Below are 18,219 nucleotides of genomic sequence, written 5' to 3' on the forward strand. Positions count from 1 at the left end.
CTCTTGCTGTACTTCCCCTTCCCTTCCTGTGATGTGGTCAGACAGGCAGTAGCCAGTCAGAACCTAGCTCAGGCCGGTTAGTGGCCCTCTGCCCGGGAGCTTGCAGCCAGGGCAGTGACTCTGCCTTCACGGACATCAGACTCCACCTCAGACCCTAGAAATGTCCCGGCAAACGTGGAGGGGTTTTCTCGTAGGGCTTAACCCCTGCTTTTTGCTTTCCGGGCATCCTGCCCCACCACCAGGCCTGAGATCCTGAAGCATGAGATGAAGGTCTTCTTCGTGAAGTACAACGACCCCATCTACGTGAAGCTGGAGAAACTAGACATCATGATCCGCCTGGCCTCCCAGGCCAACATCGCCCAGGTCAGCAGAGCGTGGTGGTCAGGGCACGGGCTTTGGTGTCGGACAACTCTGCCACCAACGAGCTGTGGTCTCTGGGCCAGCTGATAAGTCTCACCATTAACACTTCATTTCTTGAAGAGTGTTTAGCACAAGGCTTTGTAAGCAAGTAAAAAAACTGATGTTTTTGTTTCTAAAGAATGTTCTCTGGTGGGGGAGGTGGGGCTACAAGAAAAGAAAAAAGAATGTTCTATTATTACCTGTCATTCATCCATTAAAAAGTGGTAGTTGGATGCGTTAGCTAGATCAACCTAAAACAAGGGTTGTCCAACTTTGCTTTCCTTCTTGGGCACCTGACAGCTCTCTCCCTCCCATGGGCCTTCTACCTTGAGCAGGAGGCAGAATCCCATCCTTCTAGGGATCTGTGTAGACCCACTTCCCAGGGGTGTTCTAAGAGATTGCCCCATCAGATCCCCTTGGACCCCATCTTCTCTGTTTGGGCCACAGGTGTTGGCAGAGCTGAAAGAGTACGCGACAGAAGTGGACGTGGACTTTGTTCGGAAAGCTGTGCGTGCCATTGGCCGCTGTGCCATCAAGGTGGAGGTGAGGCTCTGGGACTGTCCTCAGCTGGGGAGGGCAAGGGAGCCAAAACCAGGAAACTAGTTTGATTCTAACAGAATCTGCCAGCTGCTTATGGTCCGGGAGGGCCTGAGTGTCACCCCTGGAGCCCCCAAGGCACCCATTGTGCAGATCTGGTTGGGCTCCTTTTCACTCTGTAGCCTCCTTTAGGTCTTTCAGGTTGCTGCAGATGAAATTAATCCGTCATAATCATGGTTTACCTGCAGCATTAGCTAAGATGCTGGGGCAGCTGTCAGCTGGTGGTGGCCCTGGTAGACTTGGCTTTCACTTCATGGAGCAGGGGGAGGGGCTCTGCCTGTTGAACTTGAGCTGCCCATGTACCTCTTTGTCCAAGCTCCCCAGGGCCACTCCAGACCCCTGTGTCCTGGCATTTCATCCCCTCCCGTTCTCTGCTTGTGGAGATGTTCCTTGACCACTGAGCCAGACTCATCTCAAATGAGTCCACTGGTGGCTAGAGGATCCTGAGACAGGATCCTGGGTCACCTGCAGCCCAGACGCTTGGCGCCTGTGATGTTCTGGCCATCCTGAGAAATTTCCTCCACCAGGCCATTAGCACAGTGTATGGGAATAAAGGTGGAAGAGCTGGTTCAAGCAGAGACTGTGTGAGTGTTTTTGGTCTCAGGAGCCCATTTTATGAAACAAACAAAAGAAAGTCGGTGAGATCAGGCTGGAGTGTGGTCACTGTGCCCCCACTTGCCCTAGAGGAGCTCCAGGGACCCTCCTTGCTCTTAGGAACTCTGCCTTTGGCTTCTCCGCAGTCTCATTCTGTCTCCCTGTCTCCCTGCCATCCCAGGGCCATCATTTGGCATTAGTTCTCCCCACTGTTCCCTGAAGAGCAGGTTCTCCTGTTCTGCTGTGACGAGGAAGGTGGGTGAAGAGCCCCTGGCCAAGGCGTGGTTGTCAGAGGCTCTGTCGGAGACAGGGTACAGGGACCTTGTCCACACTCTCCTCCTCCTCCCACACAGCAATCTGCAGAGCGTTGTGTGAGCACACTGCTCGATCTCATCCAGACCAAGGTCAACTATGTGGTCCAGGAAGCCATTGTGGTCATTAAGGACATCTTCCGCAAGTACCCCAACAAGTATGTGCCCACCCCCTCCCAGGGAGAGGGCGATTCTGCTCTGTTTGGGGACAAGGATGGTGGGGAGGAAAAGGAAGGGGCTTCTCTCTTTCTTACTTCTCTGCGACAGACAGCATTTCAAAAGAAACCCTGTGTTTTTTCTTATTTCCCCTGAGCTGCCTCTTCTCTGCTCCCTCGGCCAAAATAAGAGCTAAAGTATAGCAGATAAAACTCAAATCTCCTTTATTCACACCTCTCGGGTCTTGTGGGGCAGCTGCCCATCTCTCCTGGCCCCTGCTGGGTTGCCTGGACTCCTTTGGTGCTCACGTGCCGGCTGTGCCTGGCCTCCCAGGTATGAGAGCGTGATCGCCACGCTGTGTGAGAACCTGGACTCCCTGGATGAGCCCGAGGCGCGGGCCGCCATGATCTGGATTGTGGGCGAGTACGCTGAGCGCATCGACAATGCCGACGAGCTGCTGGAGAGCTTCCTCGAGGGCTTCCACGACGAGAGCACCCAGGTGAGCGACTCGGGCCAGGGCTTCAGTCATGACTGGCAGTGCGACCCCACTGTGGCCCATCCTGCCCTGGGACCCTCCCCTCCTAATACTGCATTTAGAACAGACAGGTGAGTCATGGCCCCTTTCCTTCCTCCACTGCCACACCTCAAGGGGACATGTGGGACAGTCTGTGATGCTGTGCATGGAAGACAGGCAGAAGTTTCTGGTTTTGTTTTAATTTCATATTTATATTCCAATAGGTAGTCCACTGACTCGGTTCAAAATTGAAAAGATACAAAAGGACGTATAGGGAAAAGGCTCCCTCCTCGGACTTTTCCAGCTACCAGTTCTCCTCCCAGAGGTCACCAATGTTCTTTTTTTCTTGGGGAGACTTCCAGAGATCAGTTAGGAATACACCAAGAGATACACACACACACACACACACTCACTCACTCATACATGCATACAAATATACGTACACATATGCAGTCAGTTCTCATTACTCGTGGTACTTTTGTCCCATAGGCACCACAAATGCTGAATTTGCAAGTATCAGTACTTCTAATACCATTGCTTCTAGGAGAAATATCAAGTTATGTTTCTGTGAGCCTCTGAGCACACATTTTTGTCAACCAATCAATATATAACCTTGTTCTATGTGTGTTTTGGCTTAAAGACACCTTACTTAATATGTATCATTGATTTGTTGCCATCAGACTAATGGCCGACAGCACTGTAACTCGTGCCTGAATGAAGTTTATCTAGCACATGTATTTTCTCTGTAAGGCACATCACACTCTCCTTATGCTTAGGAACATTAGACAGTACTTCGACACTGTACTTTGGGACCATTTTAAACAAGGAAATCACCAAGAAAAAGCTCAAAAATGTGAAAATCATGGCACTAACTAGACCACAGAAAGGACACTCGTTTGCAGTATGAGAAGTGAAACAGGAAGGCAGAGACAGCGCTGCCTTGTGTAACCTCAGCTGGGAACGTGTGTCAGGTGACTCACGGTTTTCCCTACTCTGCACATGTCTGCATATGACCACAAAAGCCCAGACTATTGTTTTGGGGGCTACAAGTAAATTTTAGCAAGTAGGATTCACAAAGATGGACTCCACAAATAATGAGGGTCAACTGTATGTATAATATGTCTTTTTCTCTTATTTATTTTAAGCACTACTGATAGTATACTATGGAAATTCACACTGTTCAGCACCTTGCCTTTTTTCCTTACAAATATATCTGAAGGTCATGCCGTTATTAATTTATGCTTTATTTAACAAGCCTCTGCTGATGGATGTTTACATGTCCAGTCTTGTGCTCTTTTAAACAGTACTGGTATGAATAACCTGTTTAACATACATCTGCAAGTATATCTGGAAGGATAAATTCTTAGCAGCAGAATGGTTAGATGAAAGCGTGTGCCTCGGCGGGTTTGGTAGCTGTTGCCGGATTTCCCTAGTGTAGAGATTGTGCTGACTTGCACTCCTAGCACTCCTAGTAGGTCGCCCTTGCCCCCTCGCCAGCCTACTGCATCCTCACACTTTGTTTTTGCCAAGCTAAGAGATAGCAAGGGGTTTTGTTTGCATTTCTGTTATGAATGAGGTTGAGCATCTTGTCACTTGTATTCCCTTTTCTCTGGGAACTGTCCGTGAGCACAGAAGTCTGAGCTGCCCAGCTGGGGCAGTGTAACTGCGGTGGATCTGAGTGTGGGCCGTGGAATGGGAGATCCCAGGATCCACACCCCTCTTCTGCCTCTTCCTGGCTTGATGACTTCATGCTTATCCCTTTACCTCTCTGAACTTTAGTTTCCTTATTTATCAAATGAGAATCATTAAGACTTTCCTTCATCCTGTTGCAGTGTAATGCTGAGATGCGTTGTGTAATGTCCTTAATACATGCCCAGCCGATAATAAACGCTCCTTCTTGGCAATATTGGTTTGAGTCAAAATTAGTTTCAAAAGCAAGCAAGCCTGTGGTGGTACACACTTGTAATCCCAGCCACTTGGGAGTCTGAGGCAGGAGGATCCCTTGAGCCCAGGAGTTGAAGTCTAGCTTGGATGACATAGTGAGATCCTGTCTCAAAAAAAGAAAGAAAAGAAAAGAAAGAAAGAAAGAAAGGAAAAAGAAAGGAAAGAAAGAAAGAAAGAGAACGAACTGAAAACCAAACTGTCCAAAAAGGGGTTCATGTAGCTGGCAAGTCCAGGCAGTGTGCCCACTTCCAGCACTCCTGGCTGAGGGTGGCATTGGGGCTGCCTCTAACCTTGTGGTGGCTCCTGCCTCGGGTAGGCTCCCAAGCAAGGGTGGGGGCCACAAGGGCTGAACAGTTCCAGGCTGCATCCGTGTAGCTTCACAACCCCCATGGAAAGAGTTTTTCCCCTCAGTAGTTCCAGCAAAAGTCCCAGGACCTGTTTGCATTATCCTGAGCCAGTCACTGTGACTCTGGCCAGGTCTCCCAGGCGCTGATCCCAGCCTGTGTGGATTGAAAGGGACAGAAGAGGGCAAGTCTCTGGGGCAAAGCCAGCGTTTCTGTTCCCAGAAGACAGAATAGATGCTGGGTGAGCAAAACAACAGATGTCCATCACAGTATCATAGTAATAATTCCCACCGTCACTCTCTCCCATTGCACCTGCCTCCAGGCTGCTTTGACTTCCAACAGCGGCCTCTTCTCTCTTTTCTCTGAGAGCAAAGCCCAGTCTGTGATGGCATCTGCCCCTGCAATCAGGTCCTGCCGGGGGTTACTGTGAGGACGTCCTGTGAGGGGTGTGTTTCTGCCCATAAATTACAGCCTGTCTTTTGCAGCCTCTTTCCGCTTAGCTAAGCCTGCTAAAGAGCTGGGATGAGAGAAGCTGGACAGGGAGAACTGAGCCAGAAGCTTGGTGTCATGGGAAAAAAATAAAAACAAAACAAAACAAAAAAAAACGGGGCTCTGAAGTTTTGAATCCAGGCTCCTCCCGTTTTTGTTAAACTTGCCAAACCTGTTTCCTTGTCTCTAGTACAGGGTTACTACAAAGCCTATTAGACCTGTATGTAAAGTGCCCACTCCAGAGCTCAGTAAACAATAGCTGGGTGGTGGTGGTGGTGTTTTAATTGGGTAGCCTATTTTAAGAGTACTTGTTTAATGTTTGACAATTTGGAACTCATTTTAGATCGTCTCTTGGAACCTCCTCATCCTTGGCTCCTAGGCCTCTCCAGCCATGGACAGGGAGCTCAGAAAGTCTTGCCAGGGTGGTGCCTCAGCCCAGTCCACGTCTTGCCCCTGTCTTGCCATCCCGTCCTGTCTGGATGGCAGGGACGGCGCCATCAGGGCATGAGAGGTGCCCTGTATATGCAGACCAGCGGGGCGTCAGCGTGCTGGGGGAGCTGGGCAGGTTACTGAGCCAGGGCCTGGGCTCCTGGCCAGAGCACCCCCTGGCAGTAGAGCACGCGTACCTCCGGGAAGCACCGCAGATCTGACGGCGATGCATGATCCAGGCAGCCCACTGACTGCGTTGGGGAGAGTCCCTGTGTGGTGGTGGTGGTGGTGGTGGTGGTGACTGCAGGGGTGACACCTGCTGTGCAGTGAGCAGAATAGCAATAGCTTTTTCACATTTGTTGTCTCCTTGACTCCTCCCATTAACCCTATGAGGTGTTATCCCCATTTTATAGATGAGGAAACTGACTCAGAGGAGTTAAATGACTTGTCCAGGGTCACCCACCTGGGAAGTGAGTGATATGACCAGAGTTCAAATAAGGTGTGATCTGACTCTAGCTCCAAGCAAGCTGCCATAAGTTGCCACACCTCTCTTTCACAGAGTAGGAGTAAATGGCTTCCCACAGCTGCCCAGCCAGGGGCTAGAACCAGATTTGGAAGCGAGATCCTGGGTTGCCTCCTGCCTTAGAAATAGCCAGCCCACTGCTCCTCTGCCACTGGTCCAATTGTAGCCAAATTGCAAGGGCTCAGGATCGATTAATAGCAGAAACTGACCACCTCCCCTCCACTCTGCCTCCCACTGTCAGCCTGCCCTGCACAAGAACCCTCATATTGGACAGGCCCAGGAGATACTGCCAGCACCGCCGTTGCTGAGCTTCCTGCGCACACCCACCCCTCCATCCTCCTGCTGCAGGCTTGTCCCTGGCACAGCCCGTGGGCTCCTGGCGCTGCCCTGGCCTCCAGTGCCTTAGGCTGTCTTCTTGTCTTAGGACTGGCAAAAATGAGATTGTGGCTAAGGAAAGACTATGTGCAGAGAATTGTTCTTATATAGATGTTTCTTTGGTGAGCATTTCTTAAGGGCCCACGACGCACCAGGCACTAGATTGAGCAGTAACTAGTGAGACAGCAGTGAGCAAGGCAGGCGTAGTCCCTGCCCACGGGGAGCCACTGCCATAGGACAGCCAGCAGCTGGGGGTGCCGACGAGGATGGTGAAGGAGGCTACAAAAGTATGGGGGGCTGAGCCAGGGGGTCAGCACGAGAGCTGAAGGGTGAGGAAGTGTTGGCCAGGCGGAGAGAGCAGGAGGCACGTCCAGATGAATAGTGGGGCCTGCCGGGAGACCAGGCAGGGGTGGTTCCCACCCTCTGGTAGAAGTGTCGCTCCTAGATGGTAAGCTGGCTCTGTAGGCCATGCTGGCATTGTTGTCACTCATTGATGGTCCCTTTAAGAAGTATGCACATGGGAGCTTCTCATGGTGCTATGGGGCTTAGAGCTCTGACAGGTTTCTAGAACTCTAGGGCTGGGCAGCAGCTCCCAGCCTGCCTGGGTTTGCTCCTTGCTGAGTGAGTAATGCCAAGGGCTGGGCCACTAAGCAGCACCAACACCCGCTGCTGGCCTTAGCATGTGTTCCATGGCCAACCACAAACCTAGTAGAGCTGTTCTTGGCTTCCAGGGACTTTGAACACCCTTTTTTGGTTTCCCACTATCCCCATGTGAAGCCAACACTCTTCTTCTTCGGTACCTGTCTATCTCCCTGCAGGTCCAGCTGCAGCTGCTGACAGCCATTGTGAAACTCTTTCTGAAGAAGCCAACAGAGACCCAGGAGCTCGTGCAGCAGGTCCTCAGTTTGGCCACTCAGGTACGCGCTCCAGCCTCCCTGCTGTGCCTGGCGCAGCCCTCACTCCAGCAGGGGGAGCTTTGGTCCAAGGATCCAGACATGGAAACCAGTCCTGGCCCTAAGACTGGCATCTTTGGGGGTTTGGCCCCAGAGTAACTGAAGTTCCCTGCCTTCAGGGATCTCGGAGTCACACAAATAAAAGTGGAGTGGGGTTCGTGGTAAAGTTGAGACAGACTAGGTGAGAGAGGAGGGGGAGGTTTGTGGGAACCAGAGGGTTTGCATGCACAGGGAGGGCAGGCCATGGAGGGCAGTCGGGCATGGAGACAGGAGCAGGTGTGGCCTGCCTGAGCAAGCCTAGGGTAGAACACCACGGGAAATGAGCCCCAGTGCTGGTACATGTCCATTTAAGTGGTCTAGGGACGACAGGCTTATGGAATGAACATTGCTGTCATCAGCCAGGCCTGTGACCACACCTACATCATGGGGGTGTGGGAGGGTCCCCTCTCTTCCCCCTCACCCGGTTGCTCTGCTCTGAGTTTCATGTGTTTGTCATCACTGCCCTGCCCCCACCTCCAGGACTCAGATAACCCAGACCTTCGGGATCGGGGCTACATCTACTGGCGCCTGCTCTCCACAGACCCAGTGGCAGCCAAGGAGGTGGTGTTGGCTGAGAAGCCACTCATCTCGGAAGAGACGGACCTCATCGAGCCCACACTGCTAGATGAGCTCATCTGCTACATCGGCACACTGGCCTCCGTCTACCATAAGCCACCTAGCGCCTTTGTGGAGGGGGGCCGAGGCGTTGTGCACAAGAGCCTGCCACCCCGCACTGCCTCGTGAGTGACATCAGCCAGTCGTGGGCCTGAGCCTCTGCACCTGCTTCCCACTCAGGCCTGGTGTGATGTCCCCTGGCAAAGCCTGAGTCTAAGGGAAACTATGATTCTAGCAACCTTTTATCAAGTGCTTACTACTACACAGGTGTTCTCTAGATGACTTCATTTGATCCCTGCAGCAACTCTGAGAGAAAATGTCCCCATTTGACAGATGGGGACACTAGGCACGGAGAATCTGAGTGACTGTTCCAGGATCCCACAGCTAGCAGAGCTGCGGCTCAAGCTCGCTTCTATCTCATTCCAGAGCCCCGTTCTTGCCTTGTCCCCTGACACTCCGCTGGTTTGGCCTGGTGGAATAGTCCCCTGGGGACTGGCATCCAGTTTTCTCTCAGCATGGGCCCTTTTCCTTCACTCATCCCCATGGACCCTAAACAATAGGTCAGACGTGGGAATTGGGAGGGAGTAGGGTCGTTTAGATGGCCCCTCTGGGACTGCGAAGAGACCCAGTCCTGGCCTGGGGAAGGATCCTGGAGCCTGAGGTCTCTCTGACTTCCTGAGACATCCTGACACCCCTGCCCTACTGACCCTCTTCCTCCCGTGTCCTGGCAGGAGCGAGAGCACAGAGAGCCCTGAGACAGCCCCTGCTGGAGCACCCCCTGGCGAGCAGCCAGATGTCATCCCTGCCCAGGGTGACCTGCTGGGTGACCTTCTCAATCTGGACCTCGGTCCCCCAGTGAGTGGCCCACCCCTGGCCACCACCTCAGTGCAGATGGGAGCTGTGGACCTTCTTGGCGGTGGCCTTGACAGCCTGGTATGTCCTGGGCCCCTCTGGGTGATGTTGATAATGATCTTCAGAGGAGCCATCATTGAATGCCCCCTCTATGCCAGACACCAGCCAAGTGCCTCGGGTACATTATGTCGAGTTTTTACCATCTGCCCTCAAAGGTGGTTTTGTAGCTCCCTGCTTATAGATGACAAACTGAGGCTTAGAGAAATCAGACAGCCTTCCCTGCAAGACAGCACAGCTACTGAGCGGCACAGACAAGATTCAACCCGCTTGTTGGACCTTTGAGTCCCAGCAGGCCTGGGGCAATGGAGGCCCAATCCCAGCCCTTTCCTCTGATTCTGGCTCCACATCATCTTTGCCTGGTGAGGCTAGATGTTCTGGCCTTCAGGAACCAGACCTGTGTCCACTTACCTGCCTGCTGCACCAGTTGGGGACAGCAGCCCAGTCAGGCCTATCTGAGAAAGGCCCATGGGAGGTCAGGGACAGAACTTCCCTCCTGCCCTACAGAGAGGGGAGTGGTGAGACCGGCCTGGGTACTGCCCTGGGGCTTTGTCGGGCAGCTGGTAGGGCCAGTTGGAGTGGCCAGCTGGTCCCCAGAGTTCCAGCATGGGGGCAGGAGACTGGCGATCAGTGACACTAGGGCAAGGGTGGGAAGAGTCTTGATATAGGACGTGAGGGTGTTTGGGTGACACTGCGGGAGGTAGAGCCTTTCATAGAGACGGGGGTCTGGGCTTATCATAGGCTGAGGCACAGCCTTATTCCAGACTCCGTGGGGGTGGAGCAGCGGTTGACTAATCGTTTCCCTCTTTCCCTTTCTCTCTCTTGTCTCTCTCTGTGTCTTGTTTCCTGGCTTTCTCTGCATGTCGCTGCCTGTTCTCTTCACCCTGCCTGCTTCTGCTTGGAGATGGGGGATGAGCCTGAAGGGGTACGGTTCAACCCCGCGTCACCAAACCTTCTTCGTGCCTGCCCCTCCCGAGAGCACTGGCCCAGCGTCCCGTGAGGCAGATGAAGTCAGAGCAGTCCCTGTCTGCTGAGCCCCGGCCCTTGGTCCAGTGTCCTGGCAGCCTCTGCTTTGACTGCCTGGCATCCAGCTGCCCCTGGGCCCCGTATCCATGAATTCCTCGCCTTGTCCTCAGCACTTCATGACACGTTGCCTTGTCATCCTGAGGATTGCTGGCCCTCTTCGGTCCCCAGAGGCCCTCTCTGACATTCTGGATGGAAGTCTCCCATCTGCTAGCACGTCCCCACCTAGCAGCATGTCTTGGGTCCCCATTTTATCCACAGGCCGAATGTTAGTTTAGGAGTGTGCCCAGCCCTTTCCCAGAGTTCGCTCCCTAAGGCTCAAGGCTTGTGGTGCACAGGAGGGCTCAGCCTCTCTTCTCCCCCCTCACTATCTCCTTTCTACAACTCAGAGTTGATGTGGAGGCTGTCCCACCCCTGTCCCCCTGTTTTCGAAAGAGCCAGGTGGCTCTGCTCATCCCGGGCCTCTGATGCCTGCCTCTGACCCTTTCCCTTCCTTTCCAGATTGGGGGCCCCAACTTTGTGGCACCCCCAGCAGCAGCAGTACCAGCCAGCCTAGGAGCACCCATCGGCAGTGGCCTGAGTGACCTCTTTGACCTGACCAGTGGTGTGGGCACCCTGTCAGGATCGTACGTGGCCCCCAAAGCAGTAAGTCGCTCGCCTTCTCTCTTGGCAGGAGCACAGGGGCTGTAGACTGATGTGTGGGCTCCCGTGCTGTGGAACTGGCTCAGGCCGGCGCTGATGAGGGAAGCTGGGGCCACAGGAGCACTGAGGAGGAGGAGGAGGAGGAGGGGCCGAGTCATGCTTGGCAGGGAGCCCAGGAAGGCTTCCCAGAGGAGGGGTCTCAGGAGCGCGGGCCTGCAGAACATGTCAGGAGAGGGAAGGCCAAAGGAACGGCCTGTGGCAAGGCCTGGAGGGGACAGAGAGCCCTGCTCTCTCAGGGAGTTGGCAGAGGGCCCGTGCAGTTGGAGCAGTGATTTTTAGTCTGTCAGATCCAGCACCCCTTAGTTAGAAAAGACATTTTACAATGTCCCTGTTCCTCTCCTTAAATGATATTGGTGATTGTGTAACCTACTTAACACATTTAATTTCAAAAATAATCAGATGCTTAGTCGGGCATGGCGGTGCGCATCTGTAGTCCCAGCTACTCGGGAGGCCGAGGCAGGAGGGTCACTGGAGCCTGGGAGTTGGAGGTTGCTGTGAGCTGTGATCATGCCACTGCACTCCAGCCTCAATGACAGAGACCCTGTCTCAGAAAATAAAAAATATTTTTGAAAATGAAATGCTTTTACTGCATAAGGGAGATATAAAAGGAAGAGAATACAAGAATACGTTTAAATGTCACAAATGCTTGGGCACACCCACCTGCCCACCCCAGAAGACATGATGAAGTTGCCAGGTGTTTGCAGCAGGGCAGAGAGTCACGGTGACTGTGACGGCTGCAGGTGATGTTAGTAGCTTGGGCACTGTGCGTGGTGTGGCCGTTGGTGCCGTGACTCTGTGAAGTGGTGGCTACTCCCAGTAAAGTTCTGGACAAGACAAATAGGGTCCCTTGATTTTCATGATAGTTGTGCTCCAGGAAATGTCAGGGCATATTGAAACCATGCAGAAAATACTCAAAGGATGCAAGACAGTTGCTCATTGTGGGGACTGTTGTCCCCATGGCACAGAGTCCAGCATCCCTGACTCCTGCCCACTAAGCATGGCACCCCCCCCCTGCATTGTACCATCTGAAGATGCCCCACAGATGCCCACGGTGCTACCTTGGGTGGTACCACCCCCGAGACGCCTGCCTAGACTAGAGATTAGTGAGGGAGGAAGCTGGCGAGGTTGGCAGGGCCCGGCTGAGCGTTTGCTCTTGATCCCGGCACAGAGGGAACCGTGGGAAGGTTTTAAGCAGAGGGACGAAACAGTCCGATTGGCACTTGAGAGAGACGGCTCTGGCTGCAGGGAGGGTGGAGGGCGGATTCTGTGGCAGGAATGGACGAGAGCTGCTGAGGCCTGGGCAGGGACCTGAGAGCCCCCTGGGAGGGAGGAACTGCAGGATGTAGAGGTGGGGATGGGGGAGCAATGGAGGCAGAGGAGGTGCTGGGATGGGGACACAGGAGGGGTGGAGCTGAGGGAAGGAGAGCTGATTTTAGGGTGGGAGAAGTACAGGCCTGGCACTAGGGAGGGCTCAGTGTGGGCTGCGTCATCAGCATCAAGGACACTGCCAGAAGGGACACACCTGGCCTGATCCCCTCACAAACCTAGAGTAGGAAGCTGTGTCTGCCAGATACCCCCTCTCTTGTCACGTTCCCTCCCCAGAGCAGGACACAGCTGGCTTCAGGGGCTTGGTAACATCTCTGTCGTGACTAGGGAGCTGTGACCCACCCCCTGCCCTTCCCTGACCTGGCCTTCCCTGCGGTGCGCTGGCTGCACCTGTGGCGGTAGTGGCTGCAACCCCCGCCCACAGCAGACAGCAGCTGTGCTACCTGCAGCTGCACACGTTCGTGCAGGGACACACAAGCGTCCCCGGCCACCGTCCCACTGGATCCACGCAGTGGCCTTAAGCTGCTCGTTCCCATCTTGCAGTTGAGAAATCTGAGTGCTTTTGCATAAGGTCACGTAGCTGGCAAGTGACAGCGGCTGGAATTGGATGCAGGGCTTTGGCACCAAAGCCTCTGCTCCCAACTCCTGTGTGATTGTGGTCCCAAAGTGTTTGAGAACCACCTGTGCACCTGCCTTCGTGTGCTGGCGTGTCAGAATGAGCAGGACCACAGAGAACACAGGACACGTGGTACGATGCACAGCATGCTCAGCTGATGAGTCACTGCACGGATTGGCTGCACCGAGGCATGAGGCTGACCCAGACCTGTCAAAAGCCCAATGTCACAGACTTCAGGCAGGACTGAGCGACAAAAGAACAGCAGAGACTCCCACGGCCCCATGACTGCAGAGCTACCAGGAATGTAAGGCCTCGAGCTGGAGTTGGCCTTTGCAAGCTGGCCCTGTGCTTGCCTGTGCGGTTTTTTGTTGTTGTTGTTTTGAGACAGAGTCTCACTCTGTTGCCCCGGCTAGAGTGCCGTGGCACCAGCCTAGCTCACAGCAACCTCAAACTCCTGGGCTCGAGCAATCCTTCTGCCTCAGCCTCCCGAGGAGCTGAGACTACAGGCATGCGCCACCATGCCCGGCTAATTTTTTTTCTATATATATTTTTTTAGCTGTCCACATAATTTCTTTCTATTTTTAGTAGAGACGGGGGTCTCACTCTTGCTCAGGCTGGTCTTGAACTCCTGAGCTCAAACAATCTGCCCGCCTCGGCCTCCCACAGTGCTAGGATTACAGGTGTGAGCCACCGCCCCGGCCTTGTGTGTGCATTTTAACTGGTGTTGTCACTGCTGTGTCATAAGAGGGCCTGGTGAGTGTCCTGGAGTGAGTGCTGGAAAGGAGAGGCTAGGAGCTCACCACGTCAGGAATAATCAGGGCAGGTTGCCTGGAGGAGGAGTCCTTGCAACGAGGGCAGGACTTTCCTCACTACCTTACTCACCAAGGGGTTGGTTCTAGGATGCGGGTGTGCTCTCCCTTCAGAAGCTATAGGTATTTCTCCAGAAATTGAGCTCTAAAAGAGAAAAGAAAAAAATAGGAAAAAAGCGGTAGGTAGGTCATCTGTATTTTCCTAACAGCACTGACTACCTAGAATTATCTGTCATTCTCCAACCCTCCTGGTCAAGGGGACAAGGCTCTCTGTGTACAAGAACTTTGAGTTCCTTGAGCATTTGGGCCAGTGGGTAGTGACAGTTCACTGGTCCACTGGTAAATATTGAAGATTAGTTCTGTTAGGACCTGTGCTACAAACCCATGGTGACCAGGAGCAATGAGGTCCCCATCCTCAGCCACAGGTGACTGAGAGAGGGCCGGGTGAAAAGAGGCCTGATGAGGGGCGGGGCTTGGGAGGTGTTTGTTAGGGAGCTGTGCCCAAGGTCAGGTTCAGCAGCCCTCTGCGTGCTTTCTACACGCCACACACAGCTGAGAACTAAAGCCAGGCGATTTCTGCCCTCTCAGATGCATCCAGCGAAGAGTGCTCAGGGCTAGTCAAGTGGGGGGCGGGGGCGGGGAAGTGCCTTCCAAGCAGAGGCAACAGTGACGTGAGGTCCCGGGACGGGGGCGGGGGCAGGCTGGGTCTGGGGAGGGGTGGGCACCAGGCTGTGGAACCAGGGCCAGCGGAGGCCGCTGCAGGATTGGAAGGGGGTTTTCGGGGTGCCATGATCAGGTTGCACAGATCATTTCACAGGATGACTTTAGCTGCTATGGGAGGAGGGAGAGGAAATGGGGCTGTCACCTCGGCAGCTGCTGTCATACCTGGGGGAGTCTGGTGGCTGCTCAGACACCGGTGGTGCCGGTGGAGATGGAGAGAAGTGGAGGTCCTGGGGGCAGGCGTAGGAGGTGGCCTGGATAGGACTTGCGCTGCCTGACTGTGGCACGGTGGCAGGGTGGGGCGAGGGCTGGTGCCTGATGGCTCTGCAGTTCCTGGCACTGACAGCTTGAGAGACGGTGGGACGTTTGTTGACAGCAGGTGCACTTAGAGAAGCTGTCAGGTGGGACCTGAGCCTTTGACCTCGAGGGGCCCATGAGCTGCCCAAGTGAGAATCACGGCGAGGACACTGGCGGATGTCCTTGGTGGGCAGGGCTGTAACCCATGCTGTTTGCTCAGCAAACACTCCCTGAACACCGGCTCCGAGCCAAGGATGTGAAGACAGAGAAGCAGAGCCCTTCCCTCAGAGAGCTTGCTGGGCACAGGGGAGACAGACACGCTGGGCACAGGGGAGACAGACACGGGTGACCTGCCTTACGTTCACACCTGGCTCACTGGGGTGCGAATTTGGGGAAGGAGCCTGGGGCAGGCTTCCCGGAGGAGATAGCTCTTGAACTGAGACTCGAAGGACAAGGGCAGCCAAGCAGCAGAGGGCCTGCCAGCCGCAGGGTCCTCTTAGGTACTGTCCTTGGTCAGACCAGTTTCTACAGTTAAAGGCCAGCCCTGCCTCCTGCAAGGGAGGAACAGGCTGTGACAGCCAGGAAGTTCTCAGGCTCTGGCCCGGGCCCAGGACGCCGTCGGGCACTCGGCTCTGTCCTTGGCCTGTCGCCTTAGCCCCACTTTCCTTCATCGACCTCTGAAGACTCACATCAGCCATTGAGAGCACCAAGCGCCTCCCTATCCCCAGCTGCTCCAAGAAGCAGCCACACTGCGGCGGTGGCCCTATGTGGGCCACGGGATCATTCTCCTGTCCTGATACATATCCCACTTATCCCCTGGTGGTGAAGGCAGGTGTGAACTATCTGGGAGGCCCCTTCGGTGGCCATTGAGTTAGGGTTGGGACAAGAGGCACACACCTGCCTTTCCCACCCTCTTCCCGCAGGTCTGGCTCCCAGCCATGAAGGCCAAGGGGCTGGAGATCTCGGGCACCTTCACCCGCCAGGTGGGCTCCATCTCCATGGACCTGCAGCTGACCAACAAGGCCCTGCAAGTCATGACCGACTTTGCCATCCAGTTCAACCGCAACAGGTGAGCTGCCTGAGCCCAGCGTGCCGAGAGTCTGTGCTGGTGACTGCAGGTGGGGGCTGAGAGCTGGGGGGTGTTCTCACCACCCCGCAGACCCAAACCCTAAAGCAGTGGTTTTTCCCTCCAGGGACCTCTTTATGGGGACTCCCAAGTGCCAGGCAGAGTGGGGAAAGCATCTCCCCTTATTTTTGCCTCCACTGTCCAAAGGAGTATTTTACGAACGGAAACCCCCCCCCACTCCAGCCTCGGAGCCTGCCTCTGGCAAGCACCCCACATATCAGAAGGGGCCCGTCGCACATGATGGGGGCGCGGGGCCTCCTCTCCCAAGCCCAGGTTGCTCCCGTCTTAGGGACCAGCTCTAATGAAGGCTGGTGGGGAGTGGGCCTGCCAGCCTCCCCCGTGTGGCAAAGGATCAGACCGACACGGGGCCTCTGGGGGTGGTGGCTGCTCCAGACCTCTTACCTCCACCAGGTCCCCTACACTGGTGTCAGTGGGGAAGGTCGCCTGTCCCGTGCCAGCAGGGCTCTCGGGGGAAGCCTAGCAGCCCTCCTGATGATTCTTCTTCCTGAGCGCTCTAGTGATGAGCAAACTGAGCCTCTAAGAAGTTGACTGAAGGGGCTGCTTCCTCAGGGGACCCTGTGGGCCTTGCGGACCAAGAGGCTGGAGTCAGTTCTGCCACCTCCCCTCAGATGACCCTAGAGGCCACAGAAGTGCTCCAGGCTCTTAGGGGGGTGGTCGCAGTTATTGCTCAGTTATGCTTAGTAGATGATGATACCTGGGCTTAGAGAGGGCAAGTGCTTTGCCTACAGTCACACAGCAGGCAGCGGTGGAGCTCCCAGGAAAGCCTGGAGCACTGAGCCACCAAGCAGGCCTGGGGTTCCCTGTGTGGCCTCCTGCTGTGTCCCAGACAGGCCTGATTGGCCTCATGGGCAGAGCACAGGCTGGGAAGGCGGCTCAAGCTGTGATTCTCAGTGCCACTCACTCCATAGGGTCTCAGACTCTGTGTCCTCACCTGGGACCTGCCCGTTTTTATGAGGATAGAAAGTTGTGTGATATCAAACGCCCAGCCTGGGCATACTGAGCCCTCAGTACGTAGCCCCAGCCCATCCTCGGTGACTTACCTTCCAAGAGCCTGCGGCTGGTGTGCCTGCCAACATGCTGCTTTACAGAGAATCGGGGCTTTCCTGAATCTCTCTGTGGCCATCGTGTGACCTGGCCAGTTTCTGGCCCCGACAGTAAAACCCAGCATGTCTCTTGGGTCAGAGCCCTCCTGGGAGATGTGGATTGGCAGCAGAGACCTGGGCAGTCCCGGAGCTTTCAAGTTAAAGCAGCTTACGGGCCAGGCCCCTGGTATTAGACAGAGCTGCTTAAGGGCAGGACGGGGCAACGCCCTGCTTACCTGGGCCTGCCCAGCGTCTGAGCAGAGATGGGCTTCAGGCCTGCAGCCAGGCTGGGCAGAGCAGCCATCCCAGGGCTCTTTGCTCCTGTCCCCACGGCCATTGAGGGGTGGAGGGTGGGGGGTGGGGGTTGGGAGCCTGTCTGTCTGTCCTAGGCCTGCAGCTTGGGTTGGCTGGCTTGGTGGAAAGGCTCCTTGCCAACAGCTGCCCCAGCTCCGGAACTTGAGGAACCCACCTGTCCCACCTCAGCACCTGCCTGCCCTGCCGTCCCCGCGGGGCTTCTCTCTCCCCAGCTTTGGGCTGGCCCCCGCCGCCCCGCTCCAGGTCCACGCGCCGCTCAGCCCCAACCAAACTGTGGAGATCTCCCTGCCTCTCAACACAGTGGGCTCGGTCATGAAGATGGAGCCTCTGAACAACCTCCAGGTGTGTTCCAGGCGGGCCGAGCGCCCGGTCCTGCCCCTGCCCCAGGGGAGGGGTGGGCTAGAGTGGCCAGGGGCTACTGGCCAGGAGTCTGTGGAGTCCTGCTCTTGGCCGCAGATGTGTCAGGGGGAGGTCCAGGTCAGAGGGGCGACACGGCCTGGTTACCAGGCAGGGTCGTGTGAGATCAGGGATGCCCTTCCTGGGGCCTCAGAGGTGTTGTGAGCACAAGACTCCCAGGGACTGACCGGGGCCCCCCGTGCCTAGGTGGCCGTGAAGAACAACATTGACGTCTTCTACTTCAGCACCTTGTACCCACTGCACATCCTCTTTGTGGAGGATGGGAAGATGGGTGAGTCACGAGGGAGCCCCTCGGGTACCTGGAATGGGGCTGTGGCTGGGGAACTTCGATGATGGCCTTGGTCCGCGTCATCTCTCACTCGCCACAGAGCCCTGTGAGGCAGGCTGTGACTAACGAGCAGGCCGTCCACGGCCAGAGGAGGAGGAAGCCGTGTGTGGGGGCGGGAAGGAGAGATCTGAGGCCCAGGGTCATTTGGGAACAGCACTGGTGGCCTCCTTTACAGAGCTGAGGGGTTGCCAGGGCAGCAGGAGGTGCTGCGGAGGAGCTAGTGCCTGTTCTCAGACCTGTTTCCTG

The 18,219-nt window shown here is 55.3% G+C and overlaps 1 protein-coding gene and 1 non-coding gene across 3 annotated transcripts in view; both read left to right on the plus strand.

Annotated features, from left to right (window-relative positions):
* AP1B1 (adaptor related protein complex 1 subunit beta 1) overlaps positions 1–18,219 on the plus strand; it is a 46,894-nt gene that overhangs the window by 25,726 nt on the left and 2,949 nt on the right. Inside the window, exons 9-20 of one of the 2 annotated variants that reach the window (XM_069497368.1) lie at positions 243–363; positions 847–942; positions 1,944–2,059; positions 2,391–2,556; positions 7,494–7,592; positions 8,148–8,407; positions 9,014–9,215; positions 10,096–10,116; positions 10,716–10,859; positions 15,608–15,753; positions 17,441–17,570; positions 17,832–17,916. In XM_069497368.1, coding sequence (XP_069353469.1) covers positions 243–363; positions 847–942; positions 1,944–2,059; positions 2,391–2,556; positions 7,494–7,592; positions 8,148–8,407; positions 9,014–9,215; positions 10,096–10,116; positions 10,716–10,859; positions 15,608–15,753; positions 17,441–17,570; positions 17,832–17,916 — 1,586 coding nt within the window. The remainder of the gene's footprint in view (positions 1–242; positions 364–846; positions 943–1,943; positions 2,060–2,390; positions 2,557–7,493; positions 7,593–8,147; positions 8,408–9,013; positions 9,216–10,095; positions 10,117–10,715; positions 10,860–15,607; positions 15,754–17,440; positions 17,571–17,831; positions 17,917–18,219) is intronic. The other variant, XM_069497367.1, reaches the window with a different exon arrangement.
* Positions 16,284–16,378, plus strand: LOC138401959 (small nucleolar RNA SNORD125). Its single transcript, XR_011236565.1, has one exon. It is a non-coding gene; the product is annotated as a small nucleolar RNA SNORD125 (small nucleolar RNA).

This window comes from Eulemur rufifrons, chromosome 21, assembly GCF_041146395.1.
Source record: "Eulemur rufifrons isolate Redbay chromosome 21, OSU_ERuf_1, whole genome shotgun sequence".
In the NCBI taxonomy this organism is placed as follows: Eukaryota; Metazoa; Chordata; class Mammalia; order Primates; family Lemuridae; genus Eulemur; species Eulemur rufifrons.